Source organism: Myotis lucifugus, unplaced genomic scaffold (genome assembly GCF_000147115.1).
Source record: "Myotis lucifugus unplaced genomic scaffold, Myoluc2.0 scaffold_60, whole genome shotgun sequence".
Lineage (NCBI taxonomy): Eukaryota > Metazoa > Chordata > Mammalia > Chiroptera > Vespertilionidae > Myotis > Myotis lucifugus.
In genome coordinates, this window is record NW_005871108.1 from 4,088,276 (window position 1) to 4,115,658 (window position 27,383).

The 27,383-nt window shown below is 43.5% G+C and overlaps 2 protein-coding genes across 16 annotated transcripts in view; one reads left to right on the forward strand and one right to left on the reverse strand.

The window, feature by feature from the left end:
* The window catches only part of RALY (RALY heterogeneous nuclear ribonucleoprotein), a 74,368-nt gene extending 50,145 nt beyond the window's left edge, over window positions 1–24,223 (forward strand). For 7 of the 9 annotated variants that reach the window (XM_023754389.1, XM_023754388.1, XM_023754391.1 and 4 more), the window contains one exon: window positions 644–995. The gene's annotated coding sequence lies outside the window, so the exon portion shown is untranslated. Of the gene's footprint in view, window positions 1–643; window positions 996–5,430; window positions 5,465–22,668 lie in introns of those variants that run through there. The other 2 variants (XR_002829466.1, XR_002829467.1) reach the window with 2 other exon arrangements.
* On the reverse strand, window positions 7,617–26,475 carry EIF2S2 (eukaryotic translation initiation factor 2 subunit beta). Of its 7 annotated transcripts, XR_002829465.1 has the most exons (10): window positions 26,217–26,388; window positions 21,317–21,494; window positions 19,443–19,546; window positions 15,082–15,217; window positions 14,324–14,424; window positions 13,572–13,720; window positions 12,425–12,489; window positions 12,159–12,215; window positions 9,783–9,868; window positions 9,048–9,156 (listed from the first exon to the last, which is right to left on the reverse strand). XR_002829465.1 is itself a non-coding variant. In XM_023754383.1 (9 exons), the coding sequence occupies exons 1-9, from the start codon at window positions 26,229–26,231 to the stop codon at window positions 7,963–7,965; spliced, it is 966 nt and encodes a 321-aa protein (XP_023610151.1). In that variant the 5' UTR covers window positions 26,232–26,388; the 3' UTR covers window positions 7,617–7,962. The 7 variants fall into 7 exon arrangements, 6 of the variants coding, with proteins under 6 accessions (XP_023610151.1, XP_023610153.1, XP_023610154.1 ...); XM_023754383.1 differs by lacking the exons at window positions 9,048–9,156; window positions 9,783–9,868 and adding an exon at window positions 7,617–8,123; XM_006089420.3 differs by lacking the exon at window positions 12,425–12,489 and having other exon boundaries at window positions 8,685–9,156; window positions 26,217–26,475.
* Window positions 26,476–27,383: the final 908 nt, after the last annotated feature.

Below are 27,383 nucleotides of genomic sequence, written 5' to 3' on the forward strand. Positions count from 1 at the left end.
GCCAGGAGGTGCCACACAGCTTGTGATTGTGCTAATACTATAATAGATGTGGAAACAGGCACTGAATGGGAGGGCAGGGAAATAAACCACATATCTCTTAAGATCTCAAGGGTTGTGATTGTTGGGGCCTAGATTTGAACCCAGTGGTGTGTGGCTTCAAAGCCCACTCTCGCCAGAGTTCACCACCTAGCTCTGCCGCTCTGCCCTATTCCTTTGGGGGCCGTGCTCAGAGTTAGACAGGTTTGGATGGAGGAAGACCTCAAACAACAGAAGCATCTCAGGGAACATTCATGCTGTGAGATGCTTCACCAGCAAGGGCTTCCCTGACAGTTTAGTTTAGAAAATCCCATTCATGCAGTTTTTTCTCTTGGAGCTTCATGGTTTGTTTTACCAGAGAGTAAGTTTTACCTTGTTAAGCCAGTTTGCAGGTGAAGTACAGGGGCCAAATGGAGGCTCAGGAAGGGGGAAGAGACTTGGCCAGAGTTACATGGCCAGAAAATTATGAGGCCAGAGCCAGAGCACAGGCATACGTCTATCTGCAAGTAGCAAATATCATGCTACCCTTGCTTTTTCCCAACCCGTTTTCAAGAAGAGCACAGGGACTTTTCTTCTCAGCCTTAGTCTCTATTTGTCTCTTTCTCAGTCTGACAGGAGCGATGGCCACTGGAAGGAGAAGGGCGTGCACTGTACCAGGCCTCAGGCTGGGCACCCACCCCTGGATGCCACCCCAGCAGGTCCCAGAGGAGAGTTGGCAGCAGGCACCTCATCCCCCATGCATCCCAGCCAGTGCCACATCCTCTGCAGGTGGAGTTACCGGTCTCTCCTCCCCACGTACCCTCCCTATTGGCACTGCCCAGGCCAGAGGGCAGAGCACAGAGTTTTCTCCACACTCTGTCCAGGACACTCCCAGGCTTGGGGTTTTTCTATAGGTTTGGAGAGGGGTGGGGTGGGAGGCACCGGGAGGAGACCCTGACAATAAAGAGATTGGATCCCAACTTGCTCTGAGATGGGATGGTTTGCATTTTCTCATGAAGGTACCCTGGCCCTCTTGCCCAGCCAGAAAGCAGATCTGCTGTACCCCCTTCACTCTAACCTGTCAGGGACCATTGTCTAGGGCAGCAGTCGCCAACCGGTGGTCCTCGGACCACTTGTGGTTGGCGACCTCTGGTCTAGGGTGTATAATATTGATCCACCTGGGCCTTAATTTCCACAGCTAAAACGGAGATAAAAATAGCCAGCAGGGTTGTTGGGGAGGGTCAGATGTGCCAGTACCCATGAGAGCAGCTTGGTGGCTGAGTGCCAATTGTGAGCCACTTGGTCAGGCAACAGTAGGTCCAGGACTCAGCTTCTCCTAGGTCTGGTCTTTCCCAGCTTTAAAGCAGTCCGAGAACCTGCTGTTTCTTCCCCTTCTCTGTCCTGGTTTAGGACACTAGTTTTTATTCACTTGGGACTTTGTCCTCACCAGCCTCCCTGTCTCCAGCTTCTCCCTGCCCCATTTCTCATTGGCCACCACAGTGTTATTTCTGAATTATATCCCTTCCCTGTATAAAACCCTTTCTGACTAGCTTCTCACCATCTAGACAAAATGCCAGCTCCTGAATATGGGGTACATGATCCTGGTCTCTCCTGTTCTTTTGACACCACACACATAAACCTTAGACTGCAACCACACAAAACAAGTCCTTCATACTTATCAGCAGCAAAAAATAGAGCCCCACTCCTGTTACCTAACACAGTAGGAGTTTGGCATCAGGATACATGTGGCCTGTCTGCACTCATCTCTGTTCTTTAACAGGCCAGGTTCCTTCAAACTCCACTTCTGTGCTAACTTCTCCTCCCTCCCCTTCCCTATATTCCCCATAAATTGTCCAATTTCTCCACATTCAAATTCCCAATAGAGAATTAACTGCCACAGCAGTATATTTTGAGTTAATCATAGATTACAGATATCTCCCCTGGTCCAGTGAAGCAGGGATTCACATGTGGCCACTTAGGCTGGTCTCATTGGTTTAGGGCTGTGGGTAGGCAGGCACTCATAAACATACTTTGCTCCAAGCCTGGCACATACTCTTGCTCCTACTTTTTCTACCTGGGAAGTTTCCACTCATTATTAAGCTGCTATCCTAGTCCTCACTTCTGGGAAATTTCAGAGATCCAGACCTGGGGTGAAAAATAGCCCCTTGGAACTGGGATGGGCCCTTGCCCAGCTTGGTCAAAACAAAAGACTTCAGTTTGGAGAGATGAGGAAGGTGTCCTGAGGAAGGTACTAGGTCCACAGGGAATGTCTTTTTCCCCCTGAAAAGCCCTCAGTGAAACACACCTCTACCATCCTTGAACCCACAATCTTTCCTTACTGACCAGAAGGCCAGAGCCCAGCTCTAGCAGACCTGCTTGCATACCTGGGCAGATGTTTGTGTCCCCACCTGTACAAGATGGGGAACTACTACTCTGTGATGGAGCCTGGGCAAAGTCTAAAGTAGGGGTTTTGGAGCCTGATGAACCTCACACTGAGGGCTGGCACTGTATTACTTTGTTCCCAGAGCCTAGTGCTATATGCCCATTGCACAGTAATAACATTCCCAGACTCTACAAGGCTCTACTTGGCTGAGATACTTTTCAGAGCTTGGGGGACAGCTAGAACAGCAGGGGCTATGGGTTTCCGTAGTATGTCAGGCATAGAGAACCATGAGAAGAGCAGGAAACATCTGATCTACCCAGAGGCCCTGCCTAATTGCCTTGGCACCAGAACATATCCTAGACAGAGAATGGGATCCCTGTCCTGGCATTCCAGGGAATGGTTACAGTTGTATCCTTAAGCGGGAGGTTCATAACCATAAAACTCTGCATAAATATGCCTGCCCTCCCCGTATCTGGGGTCAGGAAAGTCATCTCCCATTCCATGCTCAACAGTTTTCAATTTTCTGTCTTAACCTCTGAAAAACCGAAAAGAGATGGTGAAGAAATGTGATACCAGATTGTGCCCAAAGGACCGATATCTCTAGATGTTTTTAAGATCTGAAACCTCATTTGTGATTCTAGCAGCCACCTTGAAGGAGTATCACAGCCAGTGGGTTTACTGGATTGTGACCCTAAGCAAGTCTTTCCTTGCCAGGTCTGTTTCCTCATCTGTATGAGGGGTTGGCCTACATCAGGGATAGTGTGGGCCTTATATCAGTTATTAACTGTAGTATAACAACTACCCTGAAATTTAGTACCTTTCCATAAACATTTATTAGCTTCTGATTCTGTGGCTTAGCAATTTGCATTGTGCTCAACTGGGTGGGTCTACTTTATCTGGGCTCTTGTGTGGGTAAAGTGAGCTGGCAGATCGCCAAGGGGCTGGTTGGTCCCAGATAACCTCACTCAGCTGGGCAACAGGGGCAACTGGTCACACGTTCCCAGCATCTAGGAAGAGTAAGCCCCAATACGCAAGTGCTCTTCAAGCTTGTGTCATGTTGGTAAGGTTCCATTGGCCAAAGCAAGGCGCGTGGTTAAGCCCAAATTCCTCTTAATTTGAAGAGCTTCAAAATATGGCCATAATTTGTTTTTAATCTATCTTAGGCCTCATTTCACTTAGTGCTTCAAAACATTAGTAGCTGCTAGAGTACTTCTTGAGGATTTAGAGCAGTTTTTAGACTACTAGGAAATAGTAACATGGCAGTTTAGGTTTTTTATATTGACAAGAGTTGAAATGTGGGTATGTGTTGAGTATTGGCCAACCCTGGCCGGGTCATAGAGACCACAGAAATAGAGGAGCATGGCCAAAGCTTCTGAGCCAGGTATCCTGGGTTTGAATCACAGTTGGGACATTAGCTTTGAGTAAGTCATAAGTCCTCCACCTATAGCCCCATTCTTCATGATAAAATTATTCCATAGTGACAGTAAACCATTTCCTGAATATCTGCTGTGTAAAAGGCACATTTTACACCTATTTAATCTCCACAACCACCTTTAAGTGGATGTTGTGTGAACTTTTGGTTACAAGTTATAGAAACTGAACTCAAACCTCCTTAGGAAGAAGTTTAGTTTCACAAATTGAAAGTCCAGGGCATGAGTGGGTGGAAAGGGAATCCCCAAAAGGGAAACATGAGTGGAAAAAGGGAGGCTTGGGCTGACAGAAATAATGTCTTCATTGTGTAGATGCCTATTTTATGGATTTTATAATGTGAAGTTTTAAGCATGGCCCCATTGACAAGTAGTGTCTATATCCTCTCCCTTTCATCTGGACGGTGACTGATTGATAGAGTACAGTGATGGTAATGCTATCCCAGTCTCCTAGCAGTATGCACCTAGCAGTGTGTCTCGGGACCCAGCCACCATGCTATGAAGAAGCCCAGGTCACATGGAGAGAGAGGCCGTCAGACATTAGTGAGGAAGCCTTTGAGATGACTCCAACCCAGCTGAGTAAGAACTGCCTCCCAGCCCTAGCTGGTTTGGCTCAGTGGATAGAGGGTCAGCCTGCGGCCCAGAGGGTCCCGGGTTCGATTCTGGTCAAGGGCACGTACCTTAGACCTGAGGGGGGGGGTGTGCGGGAGGCAACCAATCGATGTTTCTTTCACATCAATGTTTCTGTCTTTCCCTCTCTTCTACTCTCCCTAAAAATTAATGGAAAAATATCCTCGGGTGAGGATTAATAAAATGTAAAAAAAAAAAAAAAAAAAGAACTGAGATCTCCCAGACCCCAGTCAGAGTCTAGCACCACAAGGGATAATTTAATTGTTGTTGTTGTTGTAAGCCACTAAGTTTTGGAGTGATTTGTCATTTATCAATAGAACACAGACACAAAGAGGTTACATAGCTTGCTTGCTCTACTTTAGGGGGATTGGGTTCAGAGTATAGACTATTGAACTGAGTTCCTATTTAGTTGTGTGACCTTAGGCAAGTAACTTAAGCTCTCTGAACTTGATCTTCATTTGAAAAAGAACACATCCTTGCCCTAGCCAGTTTGGCTTACTGGATAGAGCATTGGACTGTGGGCCAAAGGGTTCCGGGTTCGATTCCAGTCAAGGGCACATACTTGCAGGCTCCTCCCTGGCCCGAGCCCTGGTCAGGGTGCATGCAGGAGGCAACCAATTGATGTGTTTCTCTGTCTTTCCCTCTTCCACTCTCTCTAAAAGATCAATAGAAAAATATCCTTGGGTGAGGATTAACAAAAAATAAATAAAAAGAACGCATCCTTGTATAACAATACTTAATGAGAATACTTATCTTTACCTAATCCAAATTCAGGTAATTTTTCTCTTAAAAAATAACCATACTTTCCTACTTACTTTATACTCACCTTGTCCCCAAATGTATTTCAGGCAACTTAAAAAAGATTGAGGCAATACAATATTTAAAATGAGGCAAAGGAAGAGGTAATCATAGGCCTTTTGTTGGTGTTCTGATGTCTGAGTCATTGCAGTTAAGCAGTGTGTTGATCTGGTCCAGGCCCGTGGAGCAAACCCAGCTGGCCCTCCTGCCTGTGTGGATGGACACCTCTTTTCTGACTGGTGAGTGGGCTCCTGGTCCACACATACCCCTCCCTGCACCTCTGCCTCAGTGCACTTCCACAAAGGTGCAGCAGCTGGGTTTTGGGCAAGTGCATGGGTTTGGCTTTTTCAGATACACAGAACAGAAACTGATAGGGTTACCCTTTCTCACTTTCTGACCTGGACCCCATTTCTTCCCCACCCTCCAGTCTCTTCTAACAATAAGGCTCCTTCTTGCTGTCCGGTGTGGCTCAGAGCATCAACCTATGTATGATCCAGATCATGGTTCGATTCCCAATTAGGGCACATGCCCAGTTGCAGGCTTGATCCCCTGTAAGGGGTGTGCAGGAGGCAGCCGATCAGTGATTCTCTATTACCATTAACTATTGGCCTGGTGCATGAAATTTGTGCACATTAAAAGGGAATTAGAGGAAATATTTTAATATTGCTATTTGCCCTTTCTCTATAATAGAAATGTCAGAGATGAAAGAAAATTAGTAAAATGTATGAAAATTTTCCTCCTGTCAGAGTCTGGGGCGTGCCGGGGGACCCAGAGTCAAGTCCCCGCCCACCCACACACGCCTCGAAATCGCGCAAGACCCAGACCCAGCCGGCCCCACCCTCATTGGATGAAATCCAGTCCCAGCCAGCCCCACCCGTCAAGCCCTGCTGGGCGGGGGTGGGGGTGGGGGGGGACTCAGCCTCAGGTCCCTGCTGATCTCTCGTTATGGGAACCCTGCCTCTGCTGTGGGCAGTCATCTTGTGATGGTGTGACAGCTAATTTGCATATTACCACTTTATTATATAGTATGTTTCTATCTCCCTCTCTGAAACAATAAAAAATATATGTATTTTTAAAAAGAACACCACCTTCAACGTGACAAAGCTCCAAGGACTGCCTCTACTGTAATCCTTGGGAGAATTTGAAGTCTTTATTGGCAAGGATGGCAAGGTTTATTAGGATTATTGTGACACAACCTATATGAGAATACAGGATATAATCAATGGCAGAGGGGGAATCACTGGACTTTTGTTCATCTTCTCAACTAAAAAAGGAACACCAAGGCCCAACTTCTAAAAACATATTATAAAATCTAAAATGTGAAACCTTTGTATTGCCAGGACAAAAGATGTGGATGAGGGAGGCCAGGTTACAGCTGAGGACTCACACCAGTGGTCGGCAAACTGGCTCGCGAGCCACATGTGGCTCTTTGGCCCCTTGAGTGTGGCTCTTCCACAAAATACCGACTTCTGCGCATGGGCCACGAAATTTCAATCGCATTGTACGTGCGCGCCTGCACGTGGTATTTTGTGGAAGAGCCACACTCAAGGGGCCAAAGAGCCGCATGTGGCTCGCCAGCTGCAGTTTGCCGACCACTGACTCACACCATGGTAGCACTTCTTCCAGGCTGTCCAGCCCAGCATTTTTTATGCACAACACTTATCCTGCAAGATATTGGGGGACAAAGAGGGTTACAAAAATCTGCATAGTCTATGCTTTTAAATGAAGTGTGAGATCACTCCAGGAAGATACTTTGGGACAAGCATAAGCTTTTCTGTAGGTGGGGTTGGTCATGGAGTCAAGAGCATTTTCTAAAGACTAGAGATAATTGCATGTTTATGCGCTCATGAAAATGTATGTGAGCAAACTAAAACTTAGGTGGTCATGGAACTTATCTACTCTCAAACTTTACCATGGAATCCTTCTTTTTCCCCTTTTTACATAGTTAGGAATACTCCTCAACACTGTTTCCTGACACTGGTAACAGTGGCCTCATTCTTCTCACAACCAGAACATGATCAGAAACCCTCAAATGCCTTTGCTTTATTACTCTATAGAAGGTTCCCTTCCAGCTGAGCTGTTTGGTGAGAGGTAGCAGGCAGGAGGTTAATGTTACTTGTGAATGGGTAACCTAGGGCAACCCACCATTTTGAATGGGTTCCTTAGAGTCAAATCAATTAAACAATATCTCAACTGGACTATCTTAAAGGGTCAGGATCAGTTCAGAGATGAATCTGTTTTGAGAGTGAAATTAAAGATGCGTTGAAATTGTCAACATAACTATGCCAACCTATCACCAAACTGTAAAGTCCCATGTCTTCCCCTGAGGGGTCCCACTAAATGAAAACATATACACACAAAAGTAATAGAGCGCTAATTACACAAGAGGCACTGATCCTTGCTTTATTCACTCAGTAACATCCAACATTGGGAATTGTGTGGGCACATATACAAAAGGAAGATGGCATTATAAACAGCAGTCCAGTTCATCAGGGCAGTGGCCGCAGCTCAGCCAGTTTGAAGGAATGCTCTGCTCCCTCCAACACTTTATGGCCAAAGTGTTTTATTATAACACTTGGCTTGTACTTTAAAATTAAGGGTCACAGTGATTAAAAACAACCATGGTCAAGACATTCAGGGCCAAGTGACTGGCTGCTTCTGAGCTGCTTAGGATTAGTCTTGCATCAAGAAAGTTGGAACATTATGCCCTCATCCTTGGCAAGTGCGTGCAAGGCAATCACAGCAGACACATAAGATGATCTTTCCCTCATGCTCAATGGAGAAATACCCTTTCAGCCAAATCCTCAGAAGGCAGAACTGGAGGCACCAGAAGCACCACACACAGGCAGCATCACCTCTTTCAAAAGATACTTTAATACAGAAAATAGAAAAGCATTTGTGGTGGGTCTTTTCAAACCTGGAACACAAGTTGTGGAAGAAAAAGAAAAACTTCCTCTAGTATCATGGTTTAGACTGTTCTTTTGTACTGCACATGCCATATCTCTTATGAGACACACTTCACAGCCATTTCTAAGATTCTCTTGGTGGCCAGTAAGAAAATTCAAAGGAGGGAGGGTACCTAGCACCTTGTATTCCCTCATGGTGACAGCTAGAGGACTTGGCAGTGAGGTAGTAGCAACAATCCTCACATAATGAAATAAATTCATATCTATGTAGTCATTCCTGGACACTAAAAATAGGCTGTCCTCCCAAATCTCATGCTCCAACCACCCTCTCGTGAGAAGCTGTATCTACTTTATGCATCTCAGAAGAAGCTGAGAGGAAAATGGCTGCCCAGCTGGTCGCTGCCAGTGTCCAGTTTTTAGGATAAAGATGCAGAAACCTCACCAGATCCCAGGCCCAAACTGTTTTTGCTGAATTCATTAAGCACAATTTTTTAGAAAACTGAAGGACAAACCAAATTGAAAGAATTACTGTTATAATAACTTTAATTTCTCTTGCATTTTACAGAAGTCTGTGAACGATTTTTAAAAAGCACCACCTTACCCCATCTTGTTTCTCTGACAGTTGTTAAAGTAGGCAATGATTATGTCAACAGCTTGAGCATCGGCATCTTGCAAGGATTTCAGACCAACCAGCCATACACCAAAGAGCTTGGCAGCTTTTCTATCTTGTTTTTTAATACAATGGTATATCCACTCTGATGGTAAACCTGTCCAGCCAAATTTCCACAACACACTTTGCCAAATCAGTGGTGATCAGCAAATTAGTTAGCTTTGGCACGGAGCTGTGCTCGCTTGCCCGTGACAGCCTGGAAGCCGGTTTTGATGCTGGCAACAGAGCATCGAGAATGACAAGTTTCACACTGTAAGAAATAGAGTCGGGTGTCCTTTTGCAGGATTGTGTCAGGTGATCGGCATGTGTGACAGGTGACATATTCCTCTGCAGGAAAAGCAACATACAGAATTAACTGGTGGCCTCTGGTTTCTTTCCTCTAAAAACACTTCTACACTGAACTCCACAAGCCCAGGCTAACACCCAGACCAAGGAGCTTAGCTAAACTTATTTGTAAGTTTATCCCTAAACTATTCCAGGGTAAGAAAACAAAAGCCGTCTGCTGCGATGCTTCAGGTACTAAACCATGGGTTGAAAAAAAAATACTCCAAATGTCCAAGGAAGCAGGAACGCGCAGATGCCTACTTGTGGTTTTTCTGCAGGAGAGCCACTAAGAAAGACCTTACAGCGTTCCTAGGTAGGTGGGAAGAGACCTGTCAATTTTAAGTGATGAAGGAGATAAATGCAGACCAGGCCTTGAACGCAGACAGATTTCTCTGGGTTGGCCTTCAGCCTGGAACCAACCAGCAGCCTTGATTGGCTGGGCCTTCTCCCTGCACCCCCAATCAGTGGCCAAGAGCCACCTCCCTGCCCCCTTCCCCATCACTATCATTTTACCTCATCCTTTAAGGCCAGCCTTTCCAGCTCCATTAGAAACCAATGACTCTCCCCAAAATAATACAACCTGATGAGAACATTTCAGAGTGATGTACTGAGATTAAATATACACTTACTGATATATCTTCTCAAAACATTTTCTATCTGTTTCTGTTGGAATCTTCCTTTGATTACAAGTTGGTTATTACCATCTATAGAACCACTATGAAAGAAAACAAGTATCTCCATTATTGATTTTTCCTATAGGGAACCAAATTCCAGAATCTTTACATTCAATGAATTTAAAATATCAAATTTATAATTGATTTTAAGTCTAAACACAAATTGATTCCTTAACTGTGTGATGGCTCATTCATCCAACAAGGTAAAACACTTTTACTGAATGTATATCATGTTCAAAGTAAGACCTATCTTTAAAAATTCTAAGCACCAAATACGTATTTTGATTATCATATATAGTTGATGAAAATATTCTAAAACCAATTGTGGTAATAGTTCAATTAATTATGTGAACATTGAATTGTACATTTTTTTATTTTTTAATATATTTTTATTGATTTCAGAGATGGAGAGAAACATCAATGATGAGAGAGAATCCTCGATCAACTGCCTCCTGCACACCTCCTACTGTGGGGATTGATTGCAACCACAACCAGGGCATATGCCCTGACCTGGAAGAGAACCCTGACCCCAATTCATAGCTCAATGCTCAACCACTGAGCCACACACCAACTGGGCTGAATTGTACATTTAAATGTGTGAAATATATCTCTATAAAACTGTTAACCCCTCTACCCCTCAAGTACGGTTGAAGTCACAGGCCACATATTGTCAATGGTACTTAGAAAAGTTTTGAGCCCGGCTGGTGTGGCTCAGTGGTTGACCATAGACCCATGAACTAGAAAGTCACGGTTCAATTCCCGGTCGGGGCACATGCCTGGGTTTCAGGCTCAATCCCCAGTGGGGGGTGTGTAGGAGACAGCTGATCAATGATTCTTATCATTGATGTTTCTAGCTCTCTCTTCCCTCTCTCTGAAATTAATTATAAAGATTTATTATTATCCCCCATGGACTGGGACCCTTAATCTCCAGGCTATGGTGAATTCTAATACTTGATGTAGGGAATGTTTTTTCATTCACTGTCAAAAGAAATTGACTTTTTTCAACCCTATATTAAGTCCACTGACCTTAAGTTCACTGGTTCTCAACTTGTTATAATTTATCCTACCTCTTAAGAAATTATTCTGAGAAGTAGGGAAAATACTGATAACTTTTACTCCTTCATTAATTTATGCAAGTTAAAAATAACCATTTTGGGGGGGGGGGGGTAGGCAACCAACATTTTTGGTGGCCTTAAAAAAAAAGCAACGATTATATAATTTACATTTAAAACATAATTCTTTTACAACAGAACCTACATATCTACCACTAGTCAAGTAAATTACTCCTTAACCCCACAGCAAGTGTAGCCAATCCCAACAGAGTTTCAAGAAAAGGAAGAGAGCAGAACACGTTAGTTATCTCTATACTGCCAGCAAGGCACAGAATTAAGTCTTTTAAAAGAGCTCAAGCTCCAGAGAAACAGGCAGATCTGAGTCTGCATGTTGACTGTGCCATTAGGTAATTATGTGACCAACTACAACTTCACTAAAATGGTTTTTAAATCTTTAAGACAGCTAATATTAGTTTCTACTAACAGTTCATGCAACTGTTTTAAGACTGAAATGGTACCCAAGATGCTCAATATGTGTTATTCATCATTATTATGCCCTGAATCTACTTATTTTTAAAGGGACAATTGGCTTCCTAGCACTTAAAGGTCAATTCAAATGGGATCTTGGCCCCCTGAATGGGGATGGACTGGCTTGGTGACTTCAACAGGTGAGCTCTTAAGGAAGTAACTAATTATGGATCCCTGTTTCAACATTTCTCCTGTGCCACTCATCAATTTGTAAGCTGTATTTCATCAATAGCCTATTAACAATTTAGAAATAATACTGACCTAAGAAAATAATTTCCTTTGAAATCTAATATTTGCTCCATAAAGATCTAAGAATCCAGTTAATGACAGGAAACTCTAAACACGGCAGTGCCATGATCCTCATTTTGGTATGCCAACAGGCCTGTTCAGATGAGTCACTGTTAATTCAGTTCTCTATTCCCAGGCAGCCAAGCTCTCCCACAGAAATGAGTTGACTTCCTTCTTTCAGTGGCCCAGAAGTTCCTCTGATAATCAGGTGAATTTTTTTTCCTGTGTTTTGTTTTTTAGTTTGAGAGAAGAGAGAGTTGGATCCATTGCCTCCTATATGCACCCTAACCAAACTTGTAACCTTTTGGACGATGATGCTCCAACTGACCAAGTCACCTGGCCAGGGCAGTGAATTTTTTTTCTAAGTGTGTTACATATCCTTTTCAGATTAAGAAAAGCTCTTATGAGATGTCCAGTAATTCTGTATGTAAATATATATATATATGCAAATATAGTTTCTTACCTTGTACCCAATTCAGCCAATAAAAATGCGAGGAGATGTTTGGGCTGACGATGTAATCTAAAAAGAAAGTAGAATAAATAAACTATCCTCCATGGAAAACTAACCAAACTTCTAAAAACCAACTTGTTCACTGTTTCAATTTGTGACTACTCTGCTATTAGGTGAACTTCAGTGCCCAGTTCATCAAACTCTGAAATAAAAGATATGTAATACATTTTAAAGACCATAAAATAATATTGCAAGTTATTTATAAATACTGTACATACCTACGAGTAAATGTCTAGAAACATGGACAGAAAAGGTAAACAACTTTAGAAAGTAACATCTTTTTCTGAAAAGGAAGATGAAAGAGATACAAAAAATGGCTTTAATTTTAACTGTAAAACCCTCTTTTAAAGAATAAAAAGATATGAAGTAACTATGTCAAAAGGTCAAATACACCAAATCTAGGCAACAGGATACTTGGCTGTTCTTTATGCTAATCCCTATATACTTCCTGTTTGATGATTTTCATTTAAAAAAAAAATGGAACAGCCTAGCCCATGTGGCTCAGTGGTTGAGCGTCAACCTATGAACCAGGAAGTCACGATTGAATTCCCAGTCAGGGCACATGCCTGGGTTGTGGGCTCAATCCCCAGTAGGGGGCATGCAGGAAGCAGCCAGCTGATCAATGATTCTCTCATCATTGATAATGATTCTATTTCTCTCTCCCGTCCTCTCTGAAATCAATAAAAATATTTATTAAAACACACACACACACACACACACACACACAACAAAAACAAGTGGTTATCTCTGGGTGATGGAATTTTTAGTGATTATTTTCTTTTTTGTTTACTATTATTTACCGTTTTATCTGCAACAAGCAGGTATCACTTATGAAATTGAAAAAAGTAAATAAGGTCAGTTGCCCTAAGGAACCAGCCAAAAATGGTGTAGCTGAGGAGCTAAGAAGAGCCAGGCCCAGACAGTGAGTGACCTGGTGGTGAGAGGCATGGAATGTGATGGTAATTTAAAAAGCTGTGTCTTGACAATGACCACCCGAGGAAGAGGCACAACAAATTTAGCTGTTTTCCCTGAGCTCACTTGCTTAGCAAAGCCACCCCAGCCTCAAAAGCTTTTCTACCTTCCCTGGGTTGGCCAAGCTCCTGTCTGAGGAATACATTTAGCCTCCACACTCTTCACTCCATCTGGATCCATTCTCATGCATCAGCATGAGTTGGCATCTCTCACCTCTGGATGTCTGATAATATAAGCCCTGAGACCTGTAAGTACAAAGAACTGATATATTTGAACTCTGACTTTCCTCAACCCAACTTTCTATCTGCAATGAAGTCCTCAATAAGGATCTTTAACATAAACATCACTGAAAATTTGGTATTTGGAATGGAGATTCTCCATTAACGAACTTACAGTTTACAGATATCTGTAAAGTTGACAAAAGAAGTTTTCTTGGTTCCTACTCGGACGACCTGTGGAGGTTTCATGACAAATTTCCTTTTCTCTCCAGCAACCATATCTGGATTCTTTTCCCTCATGATGTTGAACACTCGATTCAGTAGCTATAGAGATAAAGTGGTATTCATGTACATTCTTATTAATAGCAGTATACTGGAATCTTTGCTCTACCTTTAAGCAAACTTCACTTTTTATTGAATACACACATAACTCTATGTTCTGGGAGCTGCTTGAGAGCAGGACTCAATTCTCAACCAGGATCTGGTCCATATGAATGCTCAGCAATTCCTTGTTTGAAGTTAAAGAACGAATAAACCCCTTCTAACTCTGCTGTTTCTATGGGAAAGTATATGATATAATCAGAATAAGATTCAGGAAAGCCCAAATAAGCAAACTCCATGCTATCCTGACCCCAAATTAGACAATTCCTCTCTCCACTGCTCCCCGCTCCCATTCCAGGGGCTCTATCTCCATGTCCTAAGTTCACAGATTCAGATGGGAACAGTGAGTACTATAATGACTGCCACACTGACTGTCCCATATGAGGGCAGCAGGCAATGCTGTGCACTGGCTATGTGACCTCTCTGAGTCTGCTTCACTAACAATTTGGAGTTCAATGGCCCTACCAATTCAGGGAGCATTTATCTTGCTTTTCTTTGAGTTCTAGTGACTAGCTTAGCCCCTTTCCGTAACAGAATCTGTCTTACCTCCTCATACGTGTAGTCTCTTTCTGAGCCTGCCCAAGCAGGGCCTGTCTGGTTACTGAATGAGATACCATCATCTTTTTTGCTGTCTTCATCTTCTAAAGCTACAGATAACAAAGACTAAGAATGAGGGGTAGAGGCAGATCTAGAGAAATGAAAGTATCAAAGACATTTGTCTTCCCTCCCAGAACTACATTCACCACAGCCTCAAGCATAAAGGCATTAAGTTTCACAAATAACCTCTAATTCCTTAAAAACAGGGACTTTCATAAACAACCCTTAATAGAGACCTCTTTAATTAAGAATTTGTGATAACACAGACATACCTAACTGTTTCTTGATTTAACAAACCCAAGATAAAATAATGCACTGGGATAATTAGAAAAAACATCCAACTGTTTAGGCACTTAAGAAACATTCACATCCATAAAAACCCATCTGCTGACTATAGTAAAGTTCTTTAAAGAACCCATGGCACTTAGAAACTAGTCAAACAGCACTTTTTAACAAAATGAAAATTTTTTGTAACATTTAAAATTCAGTTACAGTAATTTTCCCAATCACCTGAAGCTGCATGATTTAGTAAAATTATAATTGTCAAATTCTACCCCCATGAAATCTTTAACTGTCATCAAGTCAGATATTGTTTTCCTTTTAGCTTCCATAATCAGGTGGAAATAAGGGTCAAGAAAAAATAAAAGAGGAGCCCACCCATCAAAGAGATTAGGCCAAAGGCCCAAGTAACGAGCACCCAATATTACCTTCGTCTTTCTCTAGAATTTCATCCTCATCTGGGAATTTGACATTTTTCTTTTTCTTCTTTTTATTGCCAAGCATAATGTCGAGGTCATCCTCTGGTTCAGCTGGTTCTTGAACATCACTTTCAATCTTAAGATCCTAAGAAATTAAGATATAAATTTCAATATTTTGATTCCAGGACTTAAAAAAAATGACATGGGCTGACATCCTTTTAAAGGAAAAAAAATTTAGTATTCAAAACTGAAGTTACATATAAGAAATGTCTCTCATAGGTGAGCCAAAGTGGCTCAGCGGAGTCCCTGTCATTTACACTGGAAATGAGACAGTTCTGTGGGATCTTTTCCTTTCTTTTTATTCACCAGCCTTCAGGCCACTGTCAGAATCACCCGGTAAACGTTTGTAAGATTCTTAAATCTTTTGACTGACAATCTTTAGCAGGAACAAGGGTCAGGAGTATTTTTAAAAAGTTTTTAAGTATTCTGATATAATCAGTGGGAGGAGGATTTTTTTCCTACTGACACCAAATACATGGTGTTTTTCCACACCAATTCTTCAACTCTCCAACTAACTGGGTGACCTATAATTCTTTTAACTCTGAAACTACCTGTAGTTAGTGAGTCTCCACAGGTTTAAGGGCTCAGTCCCACAAGACTGTCCTCACTTCAGGGGCCAGTCACGACTGATTAGATCATTGACCGCTGGTGAGTGTATTCAATTTCCAACCCCCTTCCTCAGGAGAGGGTTAGAAGGGGGAGGGTGGGTGGGTGTATATGAATTCCAGTCATCTAATCATGGCTTAATCTTTCTGATGACCAGCTCCTATACTGAAGCTATTCAGGAGTTCCCAGCCACCAGTCATCTCAAATTGACACTTTTACCATTCCAGGTATGGCAAGGGTTTTAGAAGCTGTGCCAGGAACCAAAGACAAAGACTAAATATTTTTTATTATACCACAGTCAGCCTTGCTACCAGGCTGCGAAAAGGTATTTGGAAATCACTTCAATAGATGACATCATTAAAGGGAAAGGGAGAACCCATGGAGAATTAGGATCACATGAATAAATGGAGACAAGGTAAAGGCTGACCCGAAGATTAGTTGCTATAGTCATAGATGAAAATAGGATATATCACAGCCCAGAAATTAGTCATAAACCCCCAAGAAGTACCAGTCTCAGTCTCCAATCTCTCCCTCCTTTCATGAGCTTATCCAGCTCCCTGCCCTGAAATGTGCTGTCAACATTACCTATCAACTATTTTTGTATTTTTGTGTGCTTACAACTGAACTAGTCTCACAATGGCTGTAGTAATTTCAGAAATCTCATCAGCAGAAAAGTTTAAATAGCTGGGAGTAAATGAAGCTCAGCTCTAAGATCCCATATCCAGCTGTGTGGTCTTATAGTGGCACACTTGGCCACGAAAGACCAATTAGTTCATGTGTATTAGCTGGATAATCTATATAATAAAGAGCCAGACTGGAAGTCAGTGCTGGGTCGCTACGGCACTGACTGCCTAGGGGGCTGTGGATCAGGTCTGGAGAGAGGCCTGCAGAGAGAGAGAGGCAGGGTCTGATCCATAGCCTCTGTGGCAGCCACTGATCAGAACTTGCCTCTCTTTCTCTCCTGGCCTGGCCAATACCTGTGCCCCCATTTCTCTCTAGGCCTCCACGGGGACTGCTGATCAGCTCCACCTTTCTGATCAGGCCCTGTTGATATGCCCAGAGACACTGACTGGCATAGAAACTGACCAATCAGAACCAAATCTGGGTCAACTGTGAGGAGCCAATGGCTGCCTAGGAGGCGGAGCTGCTGACGCTGACTGGCATAGAAACTGACCAATCAGAACCAAATTGGCCAGCAGAGGAGGGCAGTTGGGGGTGAGATTAGGTCTACAGGGGAGGGCAGTAAGGGGTGATCAGGCAGGCAGAGGCAGGCAGGGCAGTTAGGGGAGATCAGGCCAGCAGGGAAGGGCAGTTGGGGGCAATCAGGCCAGCAGGGGACAGCAGTTAGGGGCGAGATCAGGCCAGCTGGGGACAGCAGTTAGGGGTGAGACCAGGCCAGCAGGGGACAGCAGTTAGGGGCGAGATCAGGCCAGCAGGGGACAGCAGTTAGGGGCGAGATCAGGCCAGCAGGGGACAGCAGTTAGGGGTGAGATCAGGCCGGCAGGGGAGGGCAGTTGGGGGCGAGATCAGGCAGGCAGGCAGAGGCAGTTAGAGGCAACCAGGCAGGCAGGCAGAGAGGTTAGGGGCGACCAGGCAGGCAGGCAGGTGAGTGGTTAGGAGCCAGCGGTCCCAGATTGTGAGAGGGGTGTCCGACCGACCACCGGCAGTCGGACATTCCCCGAGGGGTCCCCGATTGGAGTGGGTGCAGGCTGGGCTGAGGGAAACCCTGCTCCGTGCACGAATTTCGTGCACCGGGCCTCTAGTACACAAATAAAAAACCAGCTATTAACCCAGTCTCTAAGATGACAGTCAATAAATGAGAAACTCAGATATGCCAAATATAAATTAGCACATACCAGCCAGCTTTCTAGTCCTATACTATTATTTATTTTATCCCAGTAAGATCGACTTCCAAGCCAAGGCTAAGTCAGTCCTAGTGAAAGGAAGAGAATAGCAGTATTTTTTAATATTTTTCAAAAGCCCTATGATGGTCTGAAAATTCAGATGGGAGAGCAACCCAAGATCTTAAAAACACATCACCTTCAAGTTAATGTCCATGCCCTGCCTGATAAAGATATTGGTAATAACCTCTTATGTTATGACTTCAATAACAGAAAAAAGTATTCAAGCACTTAATAAGAGGAGATAGAGCTTATATAAGGAACTCTACAGGACAAAAGCTACTAACTAGAGGAATTGACCAAGAAAACCTTGTTAACCAAGATTTTCTCTGATACATCTCTGATGTGTCACTTTTGTTACCAAGGATATTTAAACCTCACTTGTTCAGTATAATTTGAGCATCTCTCTTTCTCAATTTCCCTGCAATAGTAGGAAGAGAAGAGAATCCCCAAACAGGGAGAAAATAAGATAAATACAGGTAAAATAGTCTTGTTCTAAATTATCCTGAAAATGGGAAAAATATCTTACTTATTTCAGTACCTTAGCAATTAGTACACAATGTCGGACGACTCAATGCACTCACCAATACACATTTGAATTAATCAAGTCATGGAAACTGTGACACTATTTCCAAAACTCAATAAAGTACTATACAGTATACATTTCCTGCTACATTTGGGATACACCTTGTTTACTTAAGTTTGAGTAAATAAACTATTTACCAAAGAAACGTTTGGGTAGAGGACACAAAATGGGATCCTTAAGAGCAGACTTTCAGCTCATCCCTCCATCCATCCTATTAACCTAACTACCCACCCATGTATCTACTTATACAAAAGAATTCTAAGATATTTATATTGGAAATCGATCTAGTATTAAGAGAACCTATAAGATCAGAGAACTCCATAAAAATAGCTTGAGTGCTCTGGTTCTCCTACAGGCCATAAGATCATCAGGCACAACCACCACAGATTGGTGCTCAGAGATACACATACATTCTTTTCAGCTCAGGTGACACATAAATGTGTGTATCTTCAACATGCCACCAAAGTTGAACAGAGGAAACTAAGACAGTATTGGCTTCACAGATTTCTCACTTATTGAAATACTAGAGGCCTGGTGCACGAAATTCGTGCACAGGTAGGTTCCCTAGGCCTGGTTGGAGATCAGGGCCGATCAGGGCCTTCAGGCTACCAGCTGGGGCCTTCCTTTGTTCTGCGCCACCCCCTGGTGGTCAGCACACGTCATAGCAAGCGATGAAACTCCTGGTCGAATTCCCAAGGGGACACTGTGCATATTATTAGCCTTTTATATCTATAGCTCTCTTACTTAGCCAATCACAATCTAGTTAATGACAAGGGGCATCTATAGGAGCTGCCCCTCGTGATCAGTGCACTCCCACAGCGGGAGCACCGCTCAGCTGACTGACGGGTGCCAGACACAGGGCTCACTGTTGGCTGCCGCAGCCTGGTGACCACAGCAGAGCGGCAGCGAGCCTACCAAGCAGCGGCGGCTGCGTTTTGGCCCAATCCCTGCAGGCCACGCCGAGGGACCCCACCAGTGGCCTCTAGTTTTGTAATCATTTTACAGCCCCACAATAAAATATATAAAACCTAAATTTACATTCCTTTTCATCATAATCCCTTTAAAATACCTTAATCAGACATGATGACCTTAACAGTGTGATTAAGTACTTAACAAAAGCAAAGCTAGTAAGAGATGAAACAAAGAGGGAGAGATATCAGCCATTGAGCAACCTTTCAAGAGGTCAAATTTTACCTTCAATAAGAAAGCAATACTACCTTTACACCTTCTTCCGCCTCATCAATATCAAATATCTTTTTTGTTTTTTTCTTCTTTTTCTTTTGATTAAAGAAGTTCAAGTCATCTAGATCGTCAGAGGCATCTAAAAAGACATAATTAAGATTATTAATTAACAACAAACAGAAGGCAAAGCATCCAATTATGAGTTAAACCAACATTTCAGCTAGTAATTAGGAAAAACCTCATTAGAAAGCCATACTGAGAACATTTATGAATCTGATTATATCATGCCTCACTGTTCCCAATACAAAGTCAGGGTTTTAACACAATTTCCAAGGCCTCCCAGCTTTCTCTCTTCACTTCTGCTTACATCTCATCTCCCATCCTATATAATAAGAGGGATCTGCTAATTAGCCCGGATATGCTAATTAGTCATGACCAGTATGCAAACTGACCATCACTCCAACACACAAGATGGCCGCCCCCATGTGGCCACAAGATGGCCGGCAGGGGAGGGCAGTTGAGGGGGACCAGGCCTGCAGGGGAATAGTTAGGCGTCGATCAGGCTGGCAGAGGAGCGGTTAGGGGGTGATCAGGCAGGCAGGCAAAAGTGGTTAGGGGCAATCAGGTAGGCAGACAGGCAAGCGGTTGGGAGCCAGCAGTCCTGGATTATGAGATGGATGTCTGAGATTGGAGAGGGTGCAGGCTGGGCTGAGGGACACACACCCTCCCCCGTGCACGAATTTCGTGCACCAGGCCTCTAGTATCTTAATACCTGGTTCCAGCCCAAATGAAGTACTTCCACTTTAGCAATGCCTATGGTCTCTCACCTCCAACCCTTGCTATGGACCCTCCCACATAGCTCTTACAGGATCTTGTTAGAGTTTTTCCACCAAGAAGCCCTTTCTAAGCCTATCTATCCCTTTCAACCAATTGGGTGCCAAGGTGCTTCAATAGTATCTTCTGTCATTCCAAAGGAGGTACTTACTGGTTTGCTTATCTATCTCCCTCATAGATATTAAAGAGAGATACTAATAGATAATATGCCTTGTTCACCTATATCCTAGTGCCTAGCTCTACTTGTTATTCAATCAATCAATCAATCAATCAATCAATCAACAAAAGGCCTTATAAAGTATTTCACGTTCATCAAATGAAGCTACAACATGAATAAAATGAATTTTATCTACCATTACTTAGTAATACTGGGTTATGTTCAATAAATTTTCCATTTGTTCTACACTGTTGTACACTAGAAATATTTTAGGATCCCTCTGCTACAAAGTTTTCAAGGAGCTAATTATGAATTCATTTTGTCTTATTGCAAGAATGACTTACTTTCCAAGTTTGTTTTAATCATATACAAGATGCTTAGCACATGATAGAAGTTCACTGAATGTCAGTTCTCTCTATCTCCAGCAGTGTCTTATATTCAACAGACATGTTTTCTGAATCACTTATTTCTAATAATTAAATAGTATCTTTGTCAAAGCTCAAAAGTTAGTAACTAATGCTGGTGTCTAAACTGAAACACTTTTTAAATAATTTTAATTTCTTCTGTATGTTTTCAGACTTGCTAAGACACAAAACTACCTATCTTGGTCTTATTTCTTTCTGCCTACACTCAAATAGAATCACCATTAAAATATAAAAAGAGACCTGACAGGTTAGACTGGAAAATCAGTCCTGGAATGACAAGGTGTAGCCACTTGTGGATTCGGTAGGAATTTTCTTGGAACGAATCTACCAGAAATATGGCAAGGTCCAGTGCCCACAGACTGTTGATGGCCTCAACTTTCACTGGAATAGCCTTATCAAACTGAGGGGTCAATATATGCACAAAATCCAAAACACAATGGAAGAGAAACAGGCCTTTCAGCAAAAAAGTGCCTCTCTCACATCTACCACTCACCTTTTTTCCTATTGTCCTCCTCATCAGCCTCTACATCTTTGTCCTCAGTGGGCTCTGGCTCCACTTCTTTTGTTTCTGAGGGTTGAGTTTCTTCGGTCTGGGCATCCCCTTCCTCATCTAACATAAAAGGCTTCTTCTTCTTCTTTTTCTTCTTGCTCATAGTAGGATCAAAAATCATCTGTTTAAAAGACAATAAAAAAGGGACCAAGTGATTGTTTTCACACTCCAACTATGCTGTATTCTCAAAAGACATATGCTTAAAAGTAAGAGTATTTCCCTCTGGTGCAACGTGTTTCTCAGTGGTCAGAGCATCGGCCCAGGCACTGAAAGGTCACGGGTTTGATTTGCAGTCAGGATGCATGCAGGAGGCAACCAAGTGATGTGCCTCTCTCACATCGATGTTTCTCTCTCCACCCATCCATTCCACTCTCTAAAAAACAATGGGAAAAATATCCTTGGGTGAGGAGTAACAACAACAAAAAAGTAAGAGTATTTGCTGCACTCAAGTACCAAAAAAACAGAATTAAAAACAAGGCCACCCAACTCTCCTTATACTATTAAACATGGAATGATAGTGGAGGGGGGTGTTCCTTAAACTTGTGCACTGCCTTTCAATTTGTAAATTACCACAAGATACAGCAATTTCACTTATAGTTTCATGAACAAATGTGGAGACTTTATGATGAATTAATCATGGAATGTAGGGAAGGGACCTTAGTAATTAATAACCTTTGCTATACCCCTGACTTTGTGGATGAGAAAACCAATACCTAGGTAAATTATACATGTTTATTTAAGGTTGGTAACCTGGGGTTACTACACCAGAAGACTTGACTTATAAAAAATTTTTTTTAATATTATCCTTAAGTTCAGACAAACCTTTAAGGAAATCCACCAGCAACCCTTCACATAGCAAATCTGTATCTGAGTAAGAGAAACTTCTATATAACCTTTTACTCTGCTTTTTGTTTCTGAACATTAAAAGTTTTCTTGGGTTATTTTTATCTGATATCCATTAGAGAATAAGCGAAACATTAATTTATATCTTGTTGTAGACTGTACTGATCACTTGGGGAAAAAATACAGATAAAGTATTTTAGACATAACAGTTTAAACAACATATAGGGTAGACTCCAGTACAGTGGAAAGAGTGAGGTCACTGACGTCAAACAGAATTGGATTCAAATACCAAGTATTTTTTTTCTAAGCTCCTCACCAATTTTTGTCCAAATTCTATCAAGCTTAAATTCAGCATTTTCCCCAACGAACTGCTATGACAGTACAGTGAAGTGTCTGGTGCCCAACTGACTAAATTCAAGTTCTGACTCTGGCTCTTACTTGTATTACCCCAGGTAAGTTCCTGCCTTCTCCATGACCGATCGAGCATCAAACCCGCAACCCAGGTACATCGCCTTGACCGAGAATCGAACCTGCGACCCATCGGTGCACTGGCTGACACTCTAACCATGGAACCACACCAGCCAGGGCTTAAATTTCTTTATGTCCTAAGTACATTAAGGAAACTGAGCTACACTGAAACCAAACTGTGGTCTATAATAAAGTAGGGTTGGTATAGTCCTCACTCGATAGAGAAGGATCTGCAAGATATTGTGGAAACCTATATAGCCCCATCTCAGTTATCCTCTCCTATCTTAAGAAGGACCTAACTGTGTAAATGAGTAATTCTGAAATGCATTCAGTCTGAAGAACTTAATTTGGCAAACTTAAAGAAGAACCAGGAGGAAGGAGTTCCCCACTGCTGACCTACTAAGCCACAGGTCACCCTACATGGAATGTCCAAGGAGGTAGCTACAGTTCATACGCACTCCTGAGATAAGGACATTTGGCAAAAGGATCTAGGTACTATAAGTTTGGTTGTCTTGCAGGGCTTACAATTCATTTATTGCTTTTTTTCCCAAGTAGCAACTACCCTGGAATAATAATTACATTTATTATTACTCAGCATGACAGACCAAAGATGGGAGGGGTCCTGAAATCAAAAGAAGACAGCCTCACAAGTGCCTTATCCTCTGAAAAACATTCGTATTTAACCTACAGGTTAACAGTTTATTTGTAGCCTTGTAAAGGGTATGAAACATGCAGGAATTATACTACACTGAAATAATTAATATCTCTCTTAATTACTGACTCTGGATACTTACGACACACTCATCCCCTCATTTTATTCACACCACCTCTGAGTTAAAAATAAGGAAACCAGGGATCCCAAAGCAGTGCCCAAAGCAGACCTCCCCCAAACCACAAGGCCATGTTGGTCTTGACTAAAAAATTGCTTTTTAAGACTTAAAAGCAATTTAAGACTGTTGTTATCTCTAGGTGAAAGGATTCTAGATTTTTATTTCTCTTTGTATTCTTCTGCATTCTGTACACTTAGTACAACACACATTCCATTTTTAAATCAGAAACTTCTTTAGCTTAAAGCTTCTTTTGTAAACTACCTTACTGTGTTGTATGAAAACCCAATGTTCTGACACTTAGTGAACAGGATCTAGTAATAAGCAATCTTAACTATTGACAGCACTTTTAAAAAATTGGTCTGGAAAATAACGAATGCCTACAGGTTTGAGGATTTTTCCTTACAGGCATCACCCATATTTCTCAAATACAGCTTTTTAAAGGTCTTGGTTCCACTAGGTTAAAAAAGGCTATGTTGTGGTGAATTCTGGCTTAATTATCAGATATAAAAAGAAATGTGTACAGCCCTGGCCGGGTTGCTCAGTTGGTTAGAGGATCATTCCTGAGCCAAGATTGTGGATTCGAACCCCTGGTCAGGGCACATACGAGAATCAACCAATGAATGCATAGATAAGTGGGACAACAAACTGATGTTTCTCTCTCTTCCCTCCTTTCTCTAAAATAAAAAAGAACCGTGTACAGCTTACTTTCATTGTTTCCATGTAGAAATTTTTGCTTGTCTGTAAAGTAGTCAGAAATTAAGGATTGGCCTAAGAATACTTTTCTAGTCAATAATACTGGAGAAACCAGAACCTTCACACCCCTCCAGAGTGGAAATCAAAGGCTGGTTCTAGTCCCACTAACTTGCTATGTGATCTTGGGCAAGTTAACCTCCCTGAACCCTAGCTTCCTGTCTATAAAATGAAGTTGGACTGGTAGGCCTAAAAAGTGCCAAGCTACTTAATATTTTATGGGCTTCCAAAAGTTCTCTACGGGAATGCTGGTTCTGCCATATTCCACTTCCTTCAAAACCTGATCCCACTGCTAAAACTGAATCCTCCAGTACCACAAATCTCTCTGTTGATGGCTCTTTCTATCTCCTGTAGAAACTAGTTGATCTCTTACCTCCTCTGTATCACTTGTGAGCACTTTACCATCGAAACCACACAAACAGCACCCCACAGTACTTTGTACTACATAAGTGCTTTATTTTTAAAGGTTATGAAAAGCTTAGAAAATACGTAGAAAAAACAAACGTGAAACACTGCCACTCTCAGAACTTTTGAAATACAGCAGCCCAGAGCAATGTCTACCATGACCTCCAAGCAAGAACCATCTACTACCTTCAGACTCTCAGTTTCTCCTAAGAGAGCAAGAGCCTCCTCCCGGTCACCTAGATGTAGGCAATATTACATAGATCTGGAATTCTACTACTGGCTCAGCCACTTACTCTTTGATCATGGGCATGATACCACACTCAAAGCCTCAGTTTTCTCATCCATAAAATGGGGCTAACAGTAATACTTATCTTACAGGATTACTGTGGAAGTCAAATGAGGGATTGGAGTCCCCTCCAGAATAAATCCAGAATTCCTTAATTTGGTCTTCAAACCCCTCATGAACTGGCCACTAACACATTTCAAGGGATTAACGCTAACCAAATCAGAGGATAGTCTACCTCCCGTGAGCCCTCTTACTTGCCGTCTTAACCGCCCGCTCACCCTAAGATCAGCCTTTCCATCACAAGAGGAAATGCTAAGGGTCGTTCAAGGGCTACCTCCGAAGCCAGCGCTCCAAAAAGCCTCGGGTTTTTCCTCTTCCTTCTCTCCAAGGCCCTCTGGACCAAGCACTCGAATGTTGACAGAAGTGAATTACAAAGTCAAGAGCCCTTTATTGTGGTGGGGAGAGCTGGCCGGGAAGCGGTAGCTCTCCCCCCAGGGTTAACGAATACCTACTGACAACACCTAAAATCCAATTTCATTTTAAGCCGTTTGATTTCACTTGAACTGGGATAGATTTGGCCAGAAGGGATTTGAGGATATTTGCTGAGGTCCAAGCACGAGGGTAGAAAAAGGCCCGGCCAGCTTCGCAGCCCGGACTTCCCGCTCTCGTCGCTGTGAACTCCGTGAAGGAAAACTCAGGGACTCCACCTCAAAACTTTCCAAAGTTACGCACTTTTTGAGGCTGAAGCATTTTGACCTCTCATCCTATCTCCCCTACCCCCTGGACTTTTCAAGAAATAGTGCTCGAGATGAGAACGGCGGATACCGACCAGGAAAAGCCAGCCTGCAAAAGTTTTCAACGAGGGCGCTCCGCCGGACCTCAGGGAGGCTCCCCTCGCCACCCCCGGCGCCCGGCGAGGAGTGTAGGAGCCGCAGTGTCAAATCGAGAGGAATGCAGGGGTCGCCAGCCCCAATCTCGTTCAGTTGGGACATTAACCGGCATTCAAGCCCCATTCTAGGTGGGCGACTCAATATACCCTCCATTCCGGAAAAGCCGGCTTCAGCACCGCCGCCCTGAGGAGAGCAGGACGCGGCTAAGCCCGCGGCTCCGGAGTTCCCGCTGGCTCTACTGCTCCGGGCCGCCTAGGCCCGGCTGTCCCACATGGCGGCCGGCGCTAGGCCGCAGACCCGGTCTCCCACACGGGGATGGGTTCGGCTCCCCGCCTCAGTCCCCAGCCCTAACGCCAGGGTTAGGCCCTCACCTCGTCTCCGGACATGGCTGCGGCTCGAGTAGGATCCGCACGGACGAGAAGTCGAACAGGTTAGCCCCAGGCCTCAGCCGCGGTAGAGATCTCACCAACACCTCTCCTACAACCGCACTAGGCTCTTGCATCAGCGAAAGGGATGATACCCCGCCCTCGACTCCCAAGCGTTGAAAATGCGCCTGCGCAGAGCCCGTCACGGCGCAGGCGCGCGAAGGAGCTGCCCTAACGCGCTGTCTGGCGCGAGTTACGCGGCGACGCCGCATCTCGAGGCACGCCGGGACTTGTAGTCCTTTTAGAGGAGGCGGGCAATTGCGCGGCGGCCTCGCAGCGACCCCTGCGTGTGCGTGACGTCTGAGGAAGACTTCCGGGAAGGTTCGGTTTCGCTGTGGTGACTTTTCCTTCAAATCCTTTCGCGGAGTAGAGCGTCTGCTTGTACAGTGAATTCAGGGCCATTTCTCCTGGGTTAGGGTGAGGGGTAAAACAGTCATGTGGACCCCTTGGGGCTTTAATTTTCCTATTACCTGTACCGTGCCCCTTTGGGGTGTTTTAGTGTTTGAGGAACTCTAAATTGGAGCTGGAGGTCACCTCACGAGGGGGTTTTACTTCTTGGGAAATTTAACCTAACATGTTGGATTTCAACTTGGGAGGTCGCAAACCAAAGAGGAAAGACGTACCCAGAGGAGAAAAGGCTGGCCAGAGGCGGACGGTCGGGAACCTCAAACACTTGTTTATGAAGTCTCTGCATGAACGCGCCGGGTGCAGCACGAAGATCCCTTGAGGCATAGTAGCACCTGCCCTTTAGGGAGCTCTCGCTGTGTTAATGCCCTCCACCCACAGACCGCCGCGAACGCCCCTATAGTTGAACAAGGTTGGGCTTGTTTCCTGCAAGGGGAGACAGCATGAGGAACAGCGGGCATCTCATAAAGAGGGCGCTGAGCACTAGCCAGATTGGGTCAGTGGTTAGAGCGTGGCCTGCGTCCCAGAGGGTCCCGGGTTTGATTCCGGTCAAGGGCTGGTACCTCGGTTGCAGGCTCTTCCCCAGGCCGGAGGCAACCAATCTATGCGTTTCTCTCACATAAATGTTTCTCTGTCTCTCAATGGAAAAATATCCCTCAGGTGAGGATTAACAAACAGAACTTAAAAAAAAAAAAGGGGGGGGGGGGG

Bases quoted from the DNA above. Each gene is read 5' to 3' on its own strand.
- EIF2S2 (XM_006089420.3), bottom strand. The intron at 19,547-21,316 runs GTGAGTGGTAGA...ATGTCTTTTTAG, and splicing joins GGAGGACAATAGGAAAAAAG to ATGCCTCTGACGATCTAGAT. The intron at 9,157-9,782 runs GTAAGTGTATAT...CTTTTCCTGCAG, and splicing joins TGTTTTGAGAAGATATATCA to AGGAATATGTCACCTGTCAC.